General features: G+C 38.2%; 1 protein-coding gene across 2 annotated transcripts in view; it reads right to left on the bottom strand.

Moving 5' to 3' along the window:
* The window catches only part of DMD (dystrophin), a 2,258,239-nt gene that overhangs the window by 1,758,596 nt on the left and 480,102 nt on the right, over window positions 1-19,541 (bottom strand). For both annotated transcript variants that reach the window (XM_037986581.2, XM_073013821.1), the window contains exon 3: window positions 339-431. In XM_037986581.2, coding sequence (XP_037842509.2) covers window positions 339-431 — 93 coding nt within the window. The remainder of the gene's footprint in view (window positions 1-338; window positions 432-19,541) is intronic.

Here is a 19,541-nt window from a genome sequence, read left to right as displayed (position 1 = left end):
TAAAATAACTTCAAAATACACAAAAGTACAAAGATAATTTTTCAAGTTATTATGCATAAAAGCCTTAAGATATTTGATAAGATAGATACCAAGTAGTAAAATTGAATAATATCTATTAATATAAATTGTATTACTGAAATTTTTACATTTTTCTGCAGGTGGTAGACTATGCCAAATGAAAATCCTACGAGGTTGCTTTACTAAAAGGAATAGGTATTGCTAGTTCAATCAGCACTTAGTAAGTTAATTTTACTAGATCTCATATAACTATGTTTTCAGTTTCTGGTCTGAAATTCTACTAAGTTTAAAGTTAACTTTCTTAAAAATAAGTCACATACCAGTTTTTGCCCTGTCAGGCCTTCGAGGAGGTCTAGGAGGCGTCTCCCATCCTGTAGGTCACTGAAGAGGTTCTCTATATGCTGCTTCCCAAACTGAAATTTAAAAAAATATATATACTCAATGTAACAAAGCACACTTCCAATGATATTTTCACGATTCTGCCTTTTGAAAACTAAAGTTATATTTAAGAATAATTAGTGTGTATAATTATCTACCAAAGATGATGGATGAAAAAAGGAAAGTTCAAATGACAAAAAAAAATTTAAAAATTTGATCATAGATCAAGTCTATTTGAATTATTTTGAATAGCAAGATAGAAGATTTATAGCCTAAGTGATCTAATTAATTCACTTAAATGAATATAGATTCTGTGAAGGAGAGAAAAAAAATAGGAATGATCAGGCAGTTAGTGGTAAAGGGAAAAGTAAATACGCAAAGCAGCAAAGACCACACAAATCTACCTGGGTGGGTACATAAAGTTTAACCATTCTTGGAATATAGTCAGAGTATTCAACATCCTCATCACTCAGAACATGCTTGCTGCGCATACACTTTTGGCATGCTGATTCAGAATGACCTATGCTCCTACTGGATAACTCAAATTTTAGGAATATCAGGTTTAATTAGGTTTGAAACAAGCCTGTGAGAGCTTTTCATTGATTTTACTAAGTTCTTTGGCTCAGGAATTATACTAAGGAAAAATTGTCAATAAATAATGTTTAACATTTTTGAAGTAAATACTCATGAGAGAGACTGTTAAGTGAGTGGATTTCACAACCGTTGTGGCATTTCTGAGATTAGCAGTAACATACTCATCTTACATGAGACACTTAGAGGTTAAGTATGTGGCTGTTGGGGTAAAGCCCAATGGGGTAGAATGGGGTAAAGCCAAAATTGTGTCTCAGATCTAATTCTGGGTTCTTGTTCTTTCAAATCTTATGTTGCCTTGTCCTTTTATAATCTACTATTTGATTATCTTTCAAACATTTGTCTTTATCATATTTCACCAAATCGTTTTCTGGTTAAAACCCTACAATCCCCATGAGGTAATTCCCAGCTTTTTCATCATCTAAGTTATCTAGAAATCCCTTATTTAATCAGTCACAGACATATTGAGCATGAATAAACCTGAGCTAGGTACTGAATCATATGCTAAGTACATCAGACACAGGCCCAGACCCTATAGAACTTAGAGTCCAGCAGAGAAAATATTCCTAAAAGGTACTATTACATAGAAGCATTAAAAAGGACTAAAGAACATGAACAGTGGGAACACTCAAGCCTTGGGATCAAGAAATACTTTCCAAAAAATGTCAGGTGATGGGTCTAACATTAGCCTTTGGGTGACTGCTCTTTTCATGTACTTCTTGGATCACACATAAACTTTGAATTTCACACAAGTGAAGAAAATCCGTGGTTTCCAGGCAAAAGACATCCCTGAAACTTCTGAAACTTCCACGATTAAAGACATAGGATCATAGACTATTCCTACAACTAGGTAGCCATTTCAATGACAAGACTTGTCAATGCCTGGGTACTTCACACAGACAATGATCCCTGCAGTCAGTCAACCAGTCCCTGTGTACTCAGCTTTGTGAATCCAGCCACATATATACTTAGACAAAAATCAACTATGAGTTATTCTTTTGAAATACTCAAGTAGATCCATTTTAAAATTCCATGGGAAAAAGAACACAAAACTCTAACATGCTAGAATTTTTAAAAAATAGCTTTACTAGGAGGAAGGAAGAACAAGACGGTCCAACAGAACCTTCCAGCAATCATCTTTCCCGCTACCGCTGCTACAGAAACACCCAATTGAACAGATATCCACACAAGCACGCACCTACAGAAGAACCAAAAAATCAAGTGAGCAAATCACAGTACTTGATTTTAACATCTTATCAAGGAAAGAGGCACTGAAGATGGTAGGAAAGACAGTTACAAATTTCCAATACCACCCTTCCCCCATCCCCTGGCAGAGACCATGTCACATGTAGACCATCTGTGTGCTTGCAGGAGGGAGGACGCAGGATTGTGGGACGTAGCACTGGAACCCAGTGCTGCCCTGTCACAGTGGGAAGCAACACAGGGCAGAGTTCATTAAGTGCCCGTGGAGGAAACATTTCAGACCAGCCCTATCCAGGGAGCTTATCACCCATCTCAGCAGTTAGAACCTGAGTTCCAGCTAGTCTCACCGCTGTGAGCTCAAGCACTTTGGGATCCTAAATAAACTTCAAAGGGAGTCCCGGTTACAAAAACTGAAATTCCTGGGCAAGTCTTGGTGCTGCGCCAGACTCAAAGTCAGGGGACTTGGTGAGCACACAACCTAGTAAGACACCAGTGCTTATACCACCCCATCCTCTAAACCCCTGGCAGTGCAGCTGACAACTTTGAGAGAGACTGCTTCCTTCCACTTGAGAGGATAGGGACAGTAAAGAGGACATTGTCTTGTAACTTAGACACAAGCTCAAACACAGTAGAATGAGGCATCAGGCAGAGTCCTGAGACACCCCCCCCCGCCCCCTCATTCCAGGCCTGGGCTCCTGAGTGACATTCTTAAATACACCCTGGGCCAGAAGGGAACTTGCTACCTTCAAGGGAAGAATCCAGTCCTGATAGAATTCATCACCTGCTGACTAAAGGGGTCCTTGGGTCTGGAATAAGCAGCAGCAGTAGCCAGGCAGTATTCACCAAGTCTTGGGTAAGACTCAGAGCCAAGCTATCTTTGGGTGTGGCCCAGGACATTCCCAAGTGTGGTTGCCGTGGGGATATACTCCTTGTGCTTTTGGAAAGGAGAGGCAATAGAGTGCACTTTGTCTTGCAGGTTGGGTACTAGCTCAACCACAATCAGGCAGATCATCAAGCAAGCTCCTGGGGTCTCCGATTGCAGGCCTTGGCTCCTGGATGGCATATCTGGACTCACCTGGGGCCTGAGGAGAACCCACTGCACTGAAGGAAGAGACTCGGGCCTGACAGCATTTACTACTAGTTAACTAAAAAGCTCTTGGACCTTGAGTGATTCCTCTGCTTATGAAAAGGGACAGGAAGAATGGGACAAACTTTGTATTGTGGCTTGGGTGCCAGCTCTGCCACAGTAGAATAGAGCACCAAATACATTCATAAAGATACAACTTCAGGACTTGGCGCCTAGATGGCATTCCTGGACCTGCCCTGAGCCTCAAGGGCACTCACTGCTCTGAAGGGAAGGACACAAGCCTTGCTGGATTTGCCACCTGCTGTCTTAAAAGTTCTTGGACACTGACTAAACACCATCATTAGGCAGTGGTTGCCTTGGGTGAGACCCAGTGCCATGATGGCTTCAGGTTTGACACAGCACAGAAGCAATGGTGGTGGTAACAGGAATGCTTATGTCATCCCTTCCCCCAGCTCCAAGCAGCTCAGCATGGAGACAGACTCCTGTGGAGGTGCGGAAGGTGGGGGAGAGTAAGGGAAGAGAACAAGAGTAATCTAGAAAATTCTCTTGGATCTTAGAGGTCCCACCTTGGTGGTCTTGGGTATTAGTCTACAAGAATTAAAACATTACTTGGCTTGGGGTGCCCCCTAATACAGATATGGCTGTAGTACCAAAAGACTTATATTCAACACTCAATTCTCTTTCGATATTTGGAAAGCCTTCACAAGAAGGATGGGTTCAAACGAGCAGATTGTGAATACTATAGTAAATATACAACTCTTTATACACAGACTTGCCCATACACAGACAAACATCCACAAGTATCAAGACCATCCAGGAAAACATGATCTCACCAAGAGAACTAAAAAAAAAAAGGCACCAGTGACCAATTCTGGAGTGACAGATACATGACCTTCACAGACAATTCAAAATAGCTGTTTTGAGGAAGCTCAACAAAATCCAAGGTAACACGAGAAATTCAGAATCCTATCATATAAATTTAATGAAGAGATTTAAATAATTTTTTGAAAATCAAGCAGAAATTCTGGCACTGAAAAAATCGACATTGAAGAATGCATCAGAGTCTGAACAGCAGAATTAATCCAGCAGAAGAAAGGTTTAGTGAGCTTGAAGACAGGCTAATTGAAACTACAGGAGGAGACAAAGAAAAAAATCAAGAAAGCAAGCATACCCACAAAATCTAGAAAGTAGCTTATAAAGGACAAATCTAAGTGTTATAGGTCTTAGATAGGAGGGAGAGAGATCAGGGTAGAAAGTTCATTCAAAGAGATAATAGAACTTTCCAAAGCTAAGACAAGGTATCAATATTCAAAATACAAGAGGTTGTAGAACACTCAAAGACAACTACATCAAGACATTTAATAATCAAACTCTCAAAAGTAAAGGATCAAGAAAGGATCCTAAAAGCAGCAAAAGAAAAGATACATTCCAAAAAGCTTCATAACTAGTAATAGACTTCTCAGCAGAAAACTTACAGGCCAAGAGTGTGCCATGCCTTATTTAAAGTGCTGAAGGAAAATGCCCTTTATCCTAGGATAGTACATCCAGTGAAAATATCCTTCCAACAAGATGAAAGGCCTTCCAAGACAGAAGCTGTAGGATTTCATCAACACCAGACCTGTTCTACAAGAAATGCTAAAGAGAATTTATCAACTGGAAAGAAGAGGACCTTAACTAGCCAGAAAACCAACTGAAGACATAAAACTAAGTACAGACCAACATAAAACTATTATAATACTGTAATTGTGGTGTATGAACTACTCGCATCTTGAATAAAAAGACAAAAAAAGAGACCTTTAGTTCCTAAGCAAAAATAACCATAATAACTTTAAGACATCAACAGTATAATGAGATATAAACAGAAACAACGAAAAGATTAAAAGAGATGAAGTATAGAGTTTTTAATTAGTTTTCTCTTTGCTTTCTTGTTTATGCAACCAAGGTTGTCTGTTTGAAATAACGGGTTATAGTGTTTGTAAACCTCGTGGTAGCCTCAAAGAAGATAGATAGATACACAAAATGTAAAAAGCAAGAAATAAAAACATGCCACTAAAGAAAATTTCTTCACTTAAAAGGAAGACAAGATGGAAGGGAAAACCACAAAACAACCAGAAAATAACAAAATAGTAGGAGGAGTAAGTTCTTATCAATAAAACAATGTAAATGAAATAAACTCTCCAATCAAAAGACAGGGACAGAATGGTTTAAAAACCAAAAACAAACAAACAAAAAAAACCACACACCAAGACTCAATCTGTTGCCTACAAGAAATATGCTTCACCTACGAAGCCACAGACTTAACATTAAGGGACATAAAAATATATTCCATGTCAACAGCAGTAGCTATCCTTAGACAAAATACATTTCAAGACAAACTATAAAAAGACAAAGATCAACAAATAATAAAGGAATCAATTCAGCAATAAGATATAATTGTAAATTATATGTACCCAACACTGGAGCACCCAGATATATAAAGCAACATTATTAGACCTAAAGAGAGCTGGAAACCACAATACCCCACTTTCAGCCTTGGACATAATCAGGTAAAAAAAAAAAGTCAACTAGGAAACATTGAACTTAATCTGTACTACAGACCAAATGTACCTAATAAATATTTACAGAAAAGTTCAACCAACAGCTGCAGAGTGTACATTCTTCTCATCACCACATGGAGGATTCTCAAGGATGAGTCATATGTTAGGCCACAAAACAAGTCTTAAATTCAAAACACTGAAATATAAAGCATGTTATATCTGACCACGGTTGAATGAATTGAGGAATCAGTAATGAGGAATTCTGGAAACTATACAACACACAAGGGAATTAATCTATATTCTCTTGAATGATCAGTGGGTCAATGAAGACATTAATAAGGAAGTTATAAAATTTCATGAAACCAAAATGGAAATACAACATACCAAAACTTATGGGATACAGATAAATCAGTACTAATAAAGTTTACAGCAATGAGCACCTATATCAAAAAAAAGAGTAACAATACATCTTCAAGAACTAGAAAAGCAAACCAAACTCAAAATTAGATTGAATCAAGAAATCCAAAACCTGAACAGACCAATAAAAAGTAATGAGATCAAAGATGTAAAAAGTCTCCCAGCAAAGAAAAGCCCGAGACCTTGATGGCTTCACTGCTGAATTTCACCAAACATTTAAACACGTAACATTCAAACTATGGTGAAAAAGAGGAGGAGGAAGTACTTCTAGACTCATTCTATGAGGCCAGTATTAGCCTGACACGAAAATCAGACAAAGACATCCAGAAAACAAAATTACAGGCTATTGTCTCTGACAAATACTGATACAAAAATCCTCAATAAAATACTAGCAAACCAAATTCAACAAAACAGTAGAAAGGTCATTCATCATAACCAAGTGGTAATTATCCCAGGGATGCCAGGATGGTTCATCGTATGCAAAAAATCATTGTGAAAGATCGTATCAACAGAATCAAGGACAAAAACATTATGATTTCAATAGATGTTGAAAAAGCATTTGATAAAAGTTCAACATAGCTTCATGATAAAAACCCTCAAAACTGGGTATAGAAGCAGCATACCACAGTACAAGCCACATAAGAGAAACTCACAGCTACTTTCATACTGAATGGAGAAAACCTACAAGACTTTTCTCTAAGATCTGTAACAAGGATGCCCACTTTTCACCACTGTTTAACATATTACTGGAAGTCCTAGCCAGATCAAAGAAAGGGCATCCAGATTGAAAACAAAGAATCAAATGATCCTTGTTTACAAAAGTAGGAATCCCATTACCTGACTTCAAATTATACTACAGAGCTATACCAACCAAAAACGCATGCTCATGGCATAACAGACACATAGACCAATGGAACAGAATAGAGCCCAGAAACAACTCCACAGACCTAAAGTAAACTCACTTTTAACAAAGGTGCCAAGAACATACACTGAAGAAAAGACAATCTCTTCAATAAATGGTGCTGAGAAAACTGGATATGCAGAAGAATGAAATTATACCGTTATCTCTTGCCATATACAAAAATATCAAATCTAAGTGGAACAAAGACTTAAATCAAAGTCCTCAAACTATGAAACTACTACAAGAAATCATTGGGAGAAAATCTCCAAAACACTGGTCTAGGCAAATATTGCTTGAGCAGTACCGCACAAGCACAAACTGGAGAGCAAGTTTAAAAGCTTCTGCACAGCAAGGAATATAATCAACAAAGTGAAGACACAACACAAGAGTGGGAGAGAATACTGGCCAACTACCCACCTGACAAGGAATAACCAAAATCTATAAGGGGCTCAGACAACTCCATTGAAAAAAATATATAATAATCTGATTGAAAGATGGGCAAAATATTTGAATAGAGATTTCTCAAAAGATGACATACAAATGGCAAAGAGGAATATGAAAAAGTTGTCACTATCATTGATTAGATAAATGTAAATTAAAACTATAGAGATATCATCTCAACCCTGTTAAAATGGCTTATATCCAACAGACAGGCAACATCAATGTTGGTGAGGTTGTGTGGAAAAGGAAACCTTAGTACATCGTTGGTGGGGAGGAATAATAGTAAAACCACTGAAGAACTGTTTGAGGTTCCTCAAAAAACTAAAACCAGAACTACCATATAATCCAGCAATTCTACTGTTGTGTATATACCCAAAAGAAAGGAAATCAGTATGTCAAAGAGGTATCTGCACCCACCTTTTTTTTTTTTTTAATTTATTTATTATTATTAAACTTCAAGTTGTAGGGTACATGTGCACAACGTGCAGGTTTGCTACATATGTATACTTGTGCCATGTTGGTGTGCTGCACCCATCAACTCGTCATTTACATCAGGTATAACTCCCAATGCAATCCCTCCCCCCTCCCCCCTCCCCCCTCCCCATGATAGGCCCCGGTGTGTGAGGTTCCCCTTCCCAAGTGATCTCATTGTTCAGTTCCCGCCTATGAGTGAGAACATGCGGTGTTTGGTTTTCTGTTCTTGTGATAGTTTGCTGAGAATGATGGTTTCCAGCTGCATCCATGTCCCTACAAAGGACACAAACTCATCCTTTTTCATGGCTGCATAGTATTCCATGGTGTATATGCTGCACCCACATGTTTATTGCAGCACTATTCATAATAGCCAAGATTTGGAAGCAATCCAAGTATCCATTAACAAATGAATGGATCAAGAAAATGTGGTACATATACATAGTGGGGTACTACTCAGTCATAAAATAAATGAGATGTTGTCATTTGCAACAACATGGATGGAACTGGAATACATTAAGTGAAATAAGCTAGGCATAAAAAAAAAAACTTTGCACATGCTCACTCATATGCAGTAACTAAAAATTAAAACAATTGAACTCATGGAGATGGACAGTAGAATGATGTTTACCAGAGTCTAGGATGGGTAGTTATGGGCAGGAGAAGTGGGAATTGTTTAATGGGTACAAAAATCTCATTAGAATAAGATCTATTATTTGGTAATACAACAGGGTGATTTACAGTCAACCATTTACTGTACGTTTAAGAAATAGAAGTGGGCGGGGTGCGGTGGCTCAGGCCTGTAATCCCAGCACTTTGGTAGGCCGAGGCGGGCGGATCACGAGGTCAGGAGATCAAGACCAACCTGGCTAACACGGTGAAACCCCGTCTCTACTAAAAATACAAAAAATTAGCCGGGCATGGTGGCGGGCGCATGTAGTCCCAGCTACTCGGAAGGCTGAGGCAGGAGAATGGCGTGAACCCGGGAGGCGGAGCTTGCAGTGAGCCGAGATCCTGCCACTGCACTCCAGCCTAGGCGACAGAGCAAGACCACGTCTTAAAAAAAAAAAAGAAATGCAAGTGGAATGTTTGTGGCACAAAGAAAGGATACATTCTTGAGTTGATAGATACTTCATTTACCCTGATATGACTACACTTTGCATGCCTATATCAATGTATCTATGTGCCCCCTAAATGTACCATGTATCCACAGAAGATTTAATCTAAAAAAGCAACTTTACTACACATAATATACACGTCAATCTTAAAACAGTTCCATTTTAATGAAACTTTAAGGAAAGCTCTCTAGTAATAAGAAAATAAATTTACACTTTCTAATGGTGCTGCCAAGAACTCCATATCTAACCTGGAATAATTTGGCATTTTGGGTGTAATAATTTTTCGTATTGAATGTAGGTATACAATGCCATTAAAATGATGTGTTTTTTCCTTCTTTGGCCAGGAGCAAAATTTTACAGATTTATCTGAGCAAAGCATGACTTTTAAACTTATCCAAAAATAATCTTACGCACTGCAATGTGTCCACTGTTGAAGAAAATATAGTTCACTGACAGAGATACTTGTTTTTATACAAAAAAAAAAAAAAAATCCAGGTAGAAAGATGAAGTCTGTCAGACCAAGAAGTATGTGCGTGATAAAATACTGTTTATTCAAAAAGAGGAGCAGAGACTGGGAAATGTGAGGGAAGTCCTGGAGTACAGAATAAAACACGAACCCCAAAGGCCATAAGGATCATATAGCATCCAAGACACAAGGACTATGTTTGGGTTTGGAGACAAAGTCTAGGCAAAGGTCAAAAAGGCAGACAGAATCTTGCTTTGTTGGCCAAACTTAAATACACAGACCAAGGTCTTTTTTAAGTCTTCTTTTAAAATTGGAGTTAACCGAAATGGAGAGGGAGTAAGGGATTATAGGTCAGGCAGGAGGTCCCATGTGCTCCTATAGCTGGGGCACCTAGAGAGAGAAAGCAGTGAGATACGGAAACAGTTCCTGCTATATTATTTTCAAAACTCAGAGTCAATGATATATTAAAGTATGACCATTGAAATCCAATTTCTATTAGTCATTTTCACCATATTCTCTAATAGAGTGCTTCTCAGAATATTCTGCCAGAGCATCCTTCTAGGAAATGAAATTGATAGAATTTACCCTGGAGTCTGGCAGTATAAATTACACAATGCCTGTAGGTTTAAAATTTCTTTGAAAGCATATACTTTATGCTAAAAATTCCTAGAGATTTTGCCTTCTCTTCATATATGCTTGTTTTAATGTAAAACTATTATTATTACTATTGAGATGGAGTCTCACTCTGTTGCCAGGCTGGAGTGCAGTGGCACGATCTTGGCTCACTGCAACCTCCACCTCCTGGGTTCAAGTGATTCTCCTGCTTCAGCCTCCCAAGTAGCTGGGACTACAGGCGTGTGCCACCACGCCAAGCTGAGTTTTGTATTTTTAGTAGAGAGGGGTTTCACTATGTTGGCCAGGCTGGTCTCCATCTCTTGACCTTGTGATCTGCCTGCCTCAGCCTCCCAAATTGCTGGGATTACAGGCGTGAGCCATCACACCTGGACTTATGTAAAAGCAATTTTAAGCACTTTTGAGTAAAAATCCCCCCACTCCTGTCTAAAAGTGTTTGTTTTGTTTTGTTTTGTTAAATGTGCTACATTTAGCCTGTAACTTTACAGACCTTTCGGTGCTTAGTTTTATTCTCCCTGTAGTGTGAATACCCCAGGTAAAGTCAAATATACTATTTCTCCTGGATGCTTCTAATTCACTATTAGAATGGGGATCAAATTATTACTCAAGAGCGCTCCTGTGAGGTTTAACTGCAACACACAGGAATGTTATACAGATTTGGCAAATTGTATGCACTCAATAAATATAGAATGATTTTTGTTTCATTTTGGCACTATTTGTCTACATCTCTTTCTTTGACCAAATTCTAGGTGTAAGAATGTTTAATTCGGCCAGGCGCAGTGGCTTATACCTGTAATCCTAACACTTTGAGAGGCTGATGCGGGTGGATCACTTGAGGTCAGGAGTTCGAGACCAGCCTGGCCAACATGATGAAACCAAGTCTCTATTAAAACTACAAGAATTAGCCGGGAGTGGTGGCACACGCCTGTGATCCCAACTACTCAAGAAGTTGAGGCAGGGGAATCGCTAGAACCTGGGAGGTGGAGGTTGCAGTGAGTAGAGATCATGCCACTGCACTCTAGCCTGGGTGACGGAGCAAGATCTCACAAAAAAGTTAAAAATCTTTTTGATAATATAAAAATACTATATCTATGAGAAAGTGTAGAGTGCATGTAAAATGTTTTTTATTAGTTTGGCATCCCTGTGAGAGTGCAAGTCAATAGGGGAAGGCATTATTCCCTATACAGTTACTAAAACTGCTAAATGCAGATGGTACAGGGGATGCACTTAGAAACTTGCGTTTTCCTGCCTTTTCTTGTTCTTTTGACTATTTAAGTATTCTTTTGTTGTTCTCCCCTTTCAGTAGAAAGTAAAGAACATAGGGATAACTTAGCACGACCTTCTGGTTACAAAAAGGTCAAGCCATTGACATATTTGTCACTAAGAAAGTCAAGATACTTCTGCAATTACAAATCCCTGGACATTGGAAACACCAAAAGTGTCACAAATACCACAAAGAATTACAAAACTGGGGATTCAAAACTTACTGAAGAACGCTGCTGACCAGCTCCCAGAAAAATAAGGCAACCCATTGTCATGTAAATAGGAAGCTTTCAGAGTCGATTTTTTTGTTTTCTTAAATATGGGTTGGCAAAAGTATCGTATAATAAAGCAGTATTTTGTTGCGGAATAATATGAAGTACACGTTTTAAGTGTACAGCTCAATGAATCGTCACAAACCGAACACATTCATGTTACCAGCATCGAGATTTAAGAAAGTATTATTGACTCCCTAGGAGCTTCCTCACACCCTCTATGTAGAAGCCCCCTCAAGAATGGCCACTATGACGACTTGTGGCATCATAGGTTAGTTTTCTCTTGAAAGGAATCGCCTAAAAACAGAAAAATGCTGGCTTTGTATTTCAAATTAGAATACAAATGACTGAAATACATTAGATTTATGCAGAGAGAATTTAGAAAAAAAGTCACTGATGAAGTATGCTTTGGAAAACACAGGGGAGTGGTATGATGCCATAAATAAGAATGTTGACTGTACACCCAGAATGCCTTGGGTTCAGCTCCCAGCTCTGCAGTGTGATCTTGGGCAACTAACTTCTCTGTGCCTTACTCTTTTCATCTATAAAAAGAGAATGTGTCATTACCTATGTTGGGATGATATTGCAAAGATTTAAGTGAACTTAGTATGGCACTTTGTAAGATACATTCTGTGTTAGCTGTCGCACATTTATTCCAAATTTTCTAAACCAAATAATCCATATCTTCTATAATTATCCTTGTAACGTTGACCTCAAAGTAACAGAAGGGACCAACTTCAAAATATAAGAATTCAAAAGGGTTAATAAATTTAAGATGTCTAGTATGTTACCTAGCATAGAAAATGCTCGATTAATACCTTAAATAAATTACATTCCCTCCTGTTAAATGTTATCACCCGGAGGTGGAGAATGACACTCTCCTTTGCAATTTATATGGCCATAGCAGGACTTTGGTAATTTGAGAAGAGTTTAATAAGAGACTGTTTATAAAAATGAGGGAAGGTATAATGAAACCACTGCAACTAGTAATAGAGAAATGTCATTACTCTTAGACTCATAAGAATGAAAAGGATGCCATTCCCATCAAGCTACCAATGAGCTTCTTCACAGAATTGGAAAAAACTGCTTTAAAGTTCATATGGAACCAAAAAAGAGCCCGCATCTCCAGGACAATCCTAAGTCAAAAGAACAAAGCTGGAGGCATCACGCTACCTGACTTCAAACTATACTACAAGGCTACAGTAACCAGAACAGCATGGTACTGGTACCAAAACAGAGATATAGACCAATGGAACAGAACAGAGTCCTCAGAAATAATACCACACATCTACAGCCATATCTACAGCCATCTGATCTTTGACAAACCTGAGAGAAACAAGAAATGGGGAAAGGATTCCCTATTTAATAAATGGTGCTGGGATAATTGGCTAGCCATAAGTAGAAAGCTGAAACTGGATCCTTTCCTTACTCCTTATACGAAAATTAATTCAAGATGGATTAGAGACTTAAATGTTAGACCTAATACCATAAAAATCCTAGAGGAAAACCTAGGTAGTACCATTCAGGACATAGGCATGGGCAAAGACTTCATGTCTAAAACACCAAAAGCAACGGCAGCAAAAGCCAAAATTGACAAATGGGATCTCATTAAACTAAAGAGCTTCTGCACAGCAAAAGAAACTACCATCAGAGTGAACAGGCAACCTACAGAATGGGAGAACATTTTTGCAATCTACTCATCTGACAAAGGGCTAATATCCAGAACCTACAAAGAACTCAAACAAATTTACAAGAAAAAAAACAAACAATCCCATCAAAAAGTGGGCAAAGGATATGAACAGACATTTCTCAAAAGAAGACATTCATACAGCCAACAGACACATGAAAAAATGCTCATCATCACTGGTCATCAGAGAAATGCAAATCAAAACCACAATGAGATACCATCTCACACCAGTTAGAATGGCAATCATTAAAAAGTCAGGAAACAACAGGTGCTGGAGAGGATGTGGAGAAATAGGAACACTTTTACACTGTTGGTGGGATTGTAAACTAGTTCAACCATTATGGAAAACAGTATGGCGATTCCTCAAGGATCTAGAACTAGATGTACCATATGACCCAGCCATCCCATTACTGGGTATATACCCAAAGGATTATAAATTATGCTGCTATAAAGACACATGCACACGTATGTTTATTGCAGCACTATTCACAATAGCAAAGACTTGGAATCAACCCAAATGTCCATCAGTGACAGATTGGATTAAGAAAATGTGGCACATATACACCATGGAATACTATGCAGCCATAAAAAAGGATGAGTTTGTGTCCTTTGTAGGGACATGGATGCAGCTGGAAACCATCATTCTCAGCAAACTATCACAAGAACAGAAAACCAAACACCGCATGTTCTCACTCATAGGTGGGAATTGAACAATGAGATCACTTGGACTCGGGAAGGGGAACATCACACACCGGGGCCTATCATGGGGAGGGGGGAGAGGGGAGGGATTGCATTGGGAGTTATACCTGATGTAAATGACGAGTTGATGGGTGCAGCACAGCAACATGGCACAAGTATACATATGTAACAAACCTGCACGTTATGCACATGTACCCTACAACTTAAAGTATAATAAAAATAAATTAAAAAAAAAAAAAAAGAATGAAAAGGCGAGTGGTTTCTGGTTACTACATAAAGAGAACTGAGAACATCATCTGACAGGAGCTTTGATATTGGGTGATGGAATTCCTTTCCTCTCCGCCTCTTACTAAGGCTCTCTTTAGCCAAATCCAACTGGAAGCCAGAGGGCAAAGGAGACTGCTGATATAGTCCACAGACATCAGCCTCCCAAGGAAGACAGAAGTGGAGAGCGGGGCCAAAGAAATAAGCTAAAGACATTCACCACCCTAGAAATGGGAACAAATTTCCTTTGTGCCAAGGAAATCAATGCCAGGGATGTACATATCAGAAAATACATGAAGGCCTGAGTGTTCCTTCCCATGTCTCATATTTCTATCTCTGGTGATGTCATTGTCAGGAATCGTATGTATCACTGGAACACCATCATCTTCTTTAATAGTGATATCAAAATACTGGAATGTCGTGTGGACCTTAACAGATAAAATCAGTATGTATTTATTCATTATTCCTTAGCATCAAATACTTTTAGAGAGTTCTCTATACCAAAAGAGCACTAAAATCTGGCCACAAAGATAATCAAGAAAAAGCCAAGTTATTCCTTGCAGCTAGCAAGTGTGCAAGAGCAAAGTTACAAAATACAATAGTTTTTATCATCTTTCCAGATATAAAATGTTATTTGGCATTTTATAAAGCATCTTAACTGGAACCCAATATGTATGTTACTCTATCAAGTACACTAGAAATGGTTCAAACAGATGTGCATTCAAACTTTAAATAGGAAACCCCACCACAGGTAATGGAAATCAAGTCATTATCTGTAAGGGGGATGCTATGAACCCAAAAGTATGCTTAACCAAAAGTCAGTGTGATTCATTGTCTGATCAGGTCTACCTTTAACATGTTTTGTAATAAAACTAAGTTCTAAAAAGCTAGGTCTGAATTTTTTTTATCTTTAAGTTAGATAGGTCAGTACTAATTCATTTTGCCAGGTATTCTAAAGCAAATATTACTAAAATTATGGTAAATGTTTTATCTTATATTTTTATATATTAAGGTAATTCACAAAGTTATTTTAAAATTTGTGGAATGATTACAATCCATGATTGTAGTAATTATCTTACACCAGCTTTAAATATCCCCTATAAAATTGAACATTCTGAAAGTTAAACCCAGTTTTGTTTTTTTGTTTTTTTGTTTGTTTTTTGGTTTTTTTTTTGAGAGTTTCACTCCGTCACCTTGGCTGGAGTGTAGTGGCATGATCTCGGCTCACTGCAACCTCCACCTCCTGGGTTCAAGCGATTCTCCTTCCTCAGCCTCCCGAACAGCCAGGATTACAGGCTACTGACACCACGCTTGGCTAATTTTTTGTATTTTTAGTAGAGATGGGGTTTTGCCTTGTTAGCCAGGCTGGTCTCGATCTCCTGACCTTGTGATCCGCCTGCCTCAGCCTCCCAAAGTGCTGGGATTACAGGCATGAGCCACCACGCCAGGCCTAAATCCAGTTTTTCTATTGATTCACACAGATGCATGATTTATATTTGAGATAGCCAGTGATGGAAATGAAGGCTAATTACAATCTATCCCAATGGTTGCTTTTCTGACAGCAACAGTATGTTACAAGGTTGGCAAGATGAAGCACTTTGTTTCAAAGCATGCAAGTAATAATGATTCTTCAAAAAAGAAATATAGGCCAGGCCCGGTGGCTCATGCCTGTAATCCCAGCACTTTGGGAGGCTGAGGAGGGCAGATCACTTGAGGTCCGGAGTTTGAGACCAGTCTGGCCAACATGGCGAAACTCCACCTTTACTAAAAATACAAAACTTAGCTGGGCATGGTGGCACGCGCCTGAAGTCTCAGCTACTTGGGAGGCTGAGGTGGGAGAGAATCTGGGAGGCAGAGGTTGCAGTGAGCCAAGATTTTTCCACTGCACTCCAGCCTGGGTGGCAGAGTGAGACTGTCTCAAAAAGATTGTGTATATATACTTGTGTGTGTATATATATACACACACACACACACACAAATACACACATACCATGACATAATGGAATGGCTCACTAGACAAACAACTATTAGTACTCAGTTCCAGGGAAATTGCAGAGAAGAAAAGTGGTATTTAGGTTTCAGATCTAGTAGAGGAAACATTATGGACAAAGGGCATCCAAAGATGACTTTAATAAATGTAAAACATATTTATTAACATTCTTGTAATTTTTCAATTACCCTACAGTGCTGTTGTGTATGAACAATATAGGTGACGAGACACAGCTTCTTCCTCATTATTCCCATCCTCTACCTACTTGGAAGTCATCCTTGGTTTATTCCTTCTTTCTTCTTCCATGCCTCTAAGGGTCTGTTCTACAGGAAGTTCCAAATCAAAGAAATTGGCAACACATAAAAGACAAAAGTCACATAGGATACAATATTTAAAGGAGAGCATCTGTCACTGCCATACTTTATTTCCTTTCAGTAGGTCCAGCTTAATGCAATTTCCAATTCTGAAGTCAAATATTGTCAAATATTAGAATTTTTATGTGACTACCTCGTATCAGAAAGATGCAAGTTACACACATTGACTGGTTACTTTATGCCCGGCCTAGTTCTGTGTACTTTTTGTGGGTTGTTTTAATGTTCACAATAATCATCCCCCCATTTTACAGCTGACGAAACTGAGACACAGAATATAAGTAATTTGACTAAGGTCATACAAAGCAAGTGAATGCTAGATACTAATTTAGACTTAGGCAGTGTATCTACAGATCTCTGGACCATTCTACTTTGTAACTGCTGTTTAAAGCTGGGCTTCTTTGACTATAACAACATTCAGGTTAAGGGTTAGATGAGTTTTACTTGTGCCTTTTCGTAATATTTTCTCTAGAGATAGTTGATCTTTTCTTTCTTCTGTAGTTTCCAAAAGGTCAGATACAGTTATATAGCCTGCCAATGAAATTGCTCCTAAGTGTAAGTCCCATTTGTAATGGAAGGATAACACAGTGATAATTCTACAGATATACATTAGGAAAATTCTTCAAAGTCCCAAATTCCTATTGTTATATAATTTGACATTGGGGGTTTCATTAACTCCTCAGGACTCCAGTGTGCTCAGCAGACTCAATTACTAAATGCTATTTTAGAGCCCCAGGTAAGTTTTTCGAATGTATAATTCACCCTAATATTTTTGAAAAATGTGGCTTTTTATATTAACTAAGAAATATCGTTCAACAACAACTTAAGGCTATATAAATCAAAGAAATATAATCCTTGAAGTTGATGAGCATTAAATGAGGTAGTAGTAAACAGAAGAAAAAGTTTAACTAGAGCATTTAGTGCTGCCATTTCTTGAGATCCACTCAAACATGTCAGTTACTTACTTGAAAGTCTTCCATGTGAGATTCAGTGTAGTTGTAAGTTAAAGAATATAGTATCTGGAAGCAAATAGGCCTTTATTTATTACAGTTCTGTAATTTAAATTTCGCCAGTTGTGTGAACACTGACAAATTACATAGCACTTGGCTCATTTTCCATATGTGTCAGACGAGGGGGCTAGTCATTCAACTAAATTTAACTAGTAGGCATCCTAGTGTCCTAAGAAAAATGGGAAGATAAAAGATAAAAACATATTGCCACTGTTTTCACAGCTTTTGTCATAGCCTAGGAAGGAGGTACGCATTTAAGCAAATGTAATTATAGCATGGTGTTATAATCCTATTAATAGTGACTTTTTGTTTTAAGTATGGCGCTGGCACAAATAAAAGATATCTTCACTGGAGAGAATAACAGAGTGAAAATCCCTGAATAGAATATACAAGGTTGAACAGGTTATCAACAGGTAGAGGTGGAAAAGAGAAAGTCAAGCAGAGGAAACTTCAGATGCTAAGGATCAGATAAAATAGACACATTGTTCAAAGAACTATAAGCCACTTCTTGGAACATAAGACAAGTGGACGGATGGAAGATGAGACTAGAGAGGTGCAAGACACCTATCCAAGTGTACTGACTTGATTAACCACCCAAAGCTGCTTAGGCAAATGTCCGCTTGTCTTTTGTTTTCACCCTTTCAAACATATCTAATTTTGAGAAGCTCTTACCATGTTTTGCATTTTTTAATTCATACTTTGACATTTTAACATAGTATTGTTTAGGAAAGACTAATATTGGCACTGTTTATCAATTATTTGCATGCGAAAATATTTGGCAAGGAAGCCATCCTGTCCAGGAGCAACTGCTCTAAATGGTAACTACAACATTGGGCCTAGTATTTCATCCTTTCCTGAATCCATACCCTTTGCAGTGTAGCATTGCTGCTCTTCTGATGAAAAGTTGGTATCTATTTCCCTGCTTCTTAAATCTGGGTTGGCATTTGACTCATTTTGATCAATAGAGTGCAGCTGAAATGCTGGCATTTCCTCTTCCAAATGTAGGCCTCAAAAGAGCTTGAATACTTTCACTCTTTTGTTCATGCCTCTGCATTTACCATAACAGCACACCAGAGCTAGACTGCAGAAGGATGAGACAAGTGGAAGAGTCAAGTTGCCCTAGTTGTCCCAGATGAGGTTATCCCAGACTAGCAGACAGCCAGACATTTTGCAGAGCTGAGCTGAGATCAGCAAAGCCCCCCTAGCCAACCCCCAGCTAACTACAATCATCCTAGAAGCAAGCTGAAGAACTTCCTGGCTAACATGTATTTAAAATAGTATGTTGGTTGTTTTAACCTACTGAGTTTCAGGGTGGCTTATTACACAGCAATAGCTAATATGTGTCCATATATATGAATGTTTGTTTCTAAACAGGAGAAAGATGGCTGAAAAATTAAGCCACATTATAAAGATGTTTATAAAATTTTTAAAAGAGCCCTAGGAATTTTTGTGAGAAATCTCAAGCTAGAAATTATTTTACTGCTGAAATTGAATATGGGCAAGTCATTTTCTAGAGATCTGACTCAAGTGCTATAGAAAAGAGCATAGTCATATTCTATACAGTTCCTCTAACGCAGTCTTGCAGAAAAGAATTAATGAAGCCGTAGTTTTGTGAGCTTCATAGAATTTTTTAAAAATACAGTGTCAACCTTAATACTATATATATTATATATACATATCTATTATATATTATTATATATACATACACACACACACACTCACAC

Source organism: Chlorocebus sabaeus, chromosome X, assembly GCF_047675955.1.
Source record: "Chlorocebus sabaeus isolate Y175 chromosome X, mChlSab1.0.hap1, whole genome shotgun sequence".
NCBI lineage: Eukaryota > Metazoa > Chordata > Mammalia > Primates > Cercopithecidae > Chlorocebus > Chlorocebus sabaeus.
This window is presented reverse-complemented; position numbering and strand designations above follow the sequence as displayed.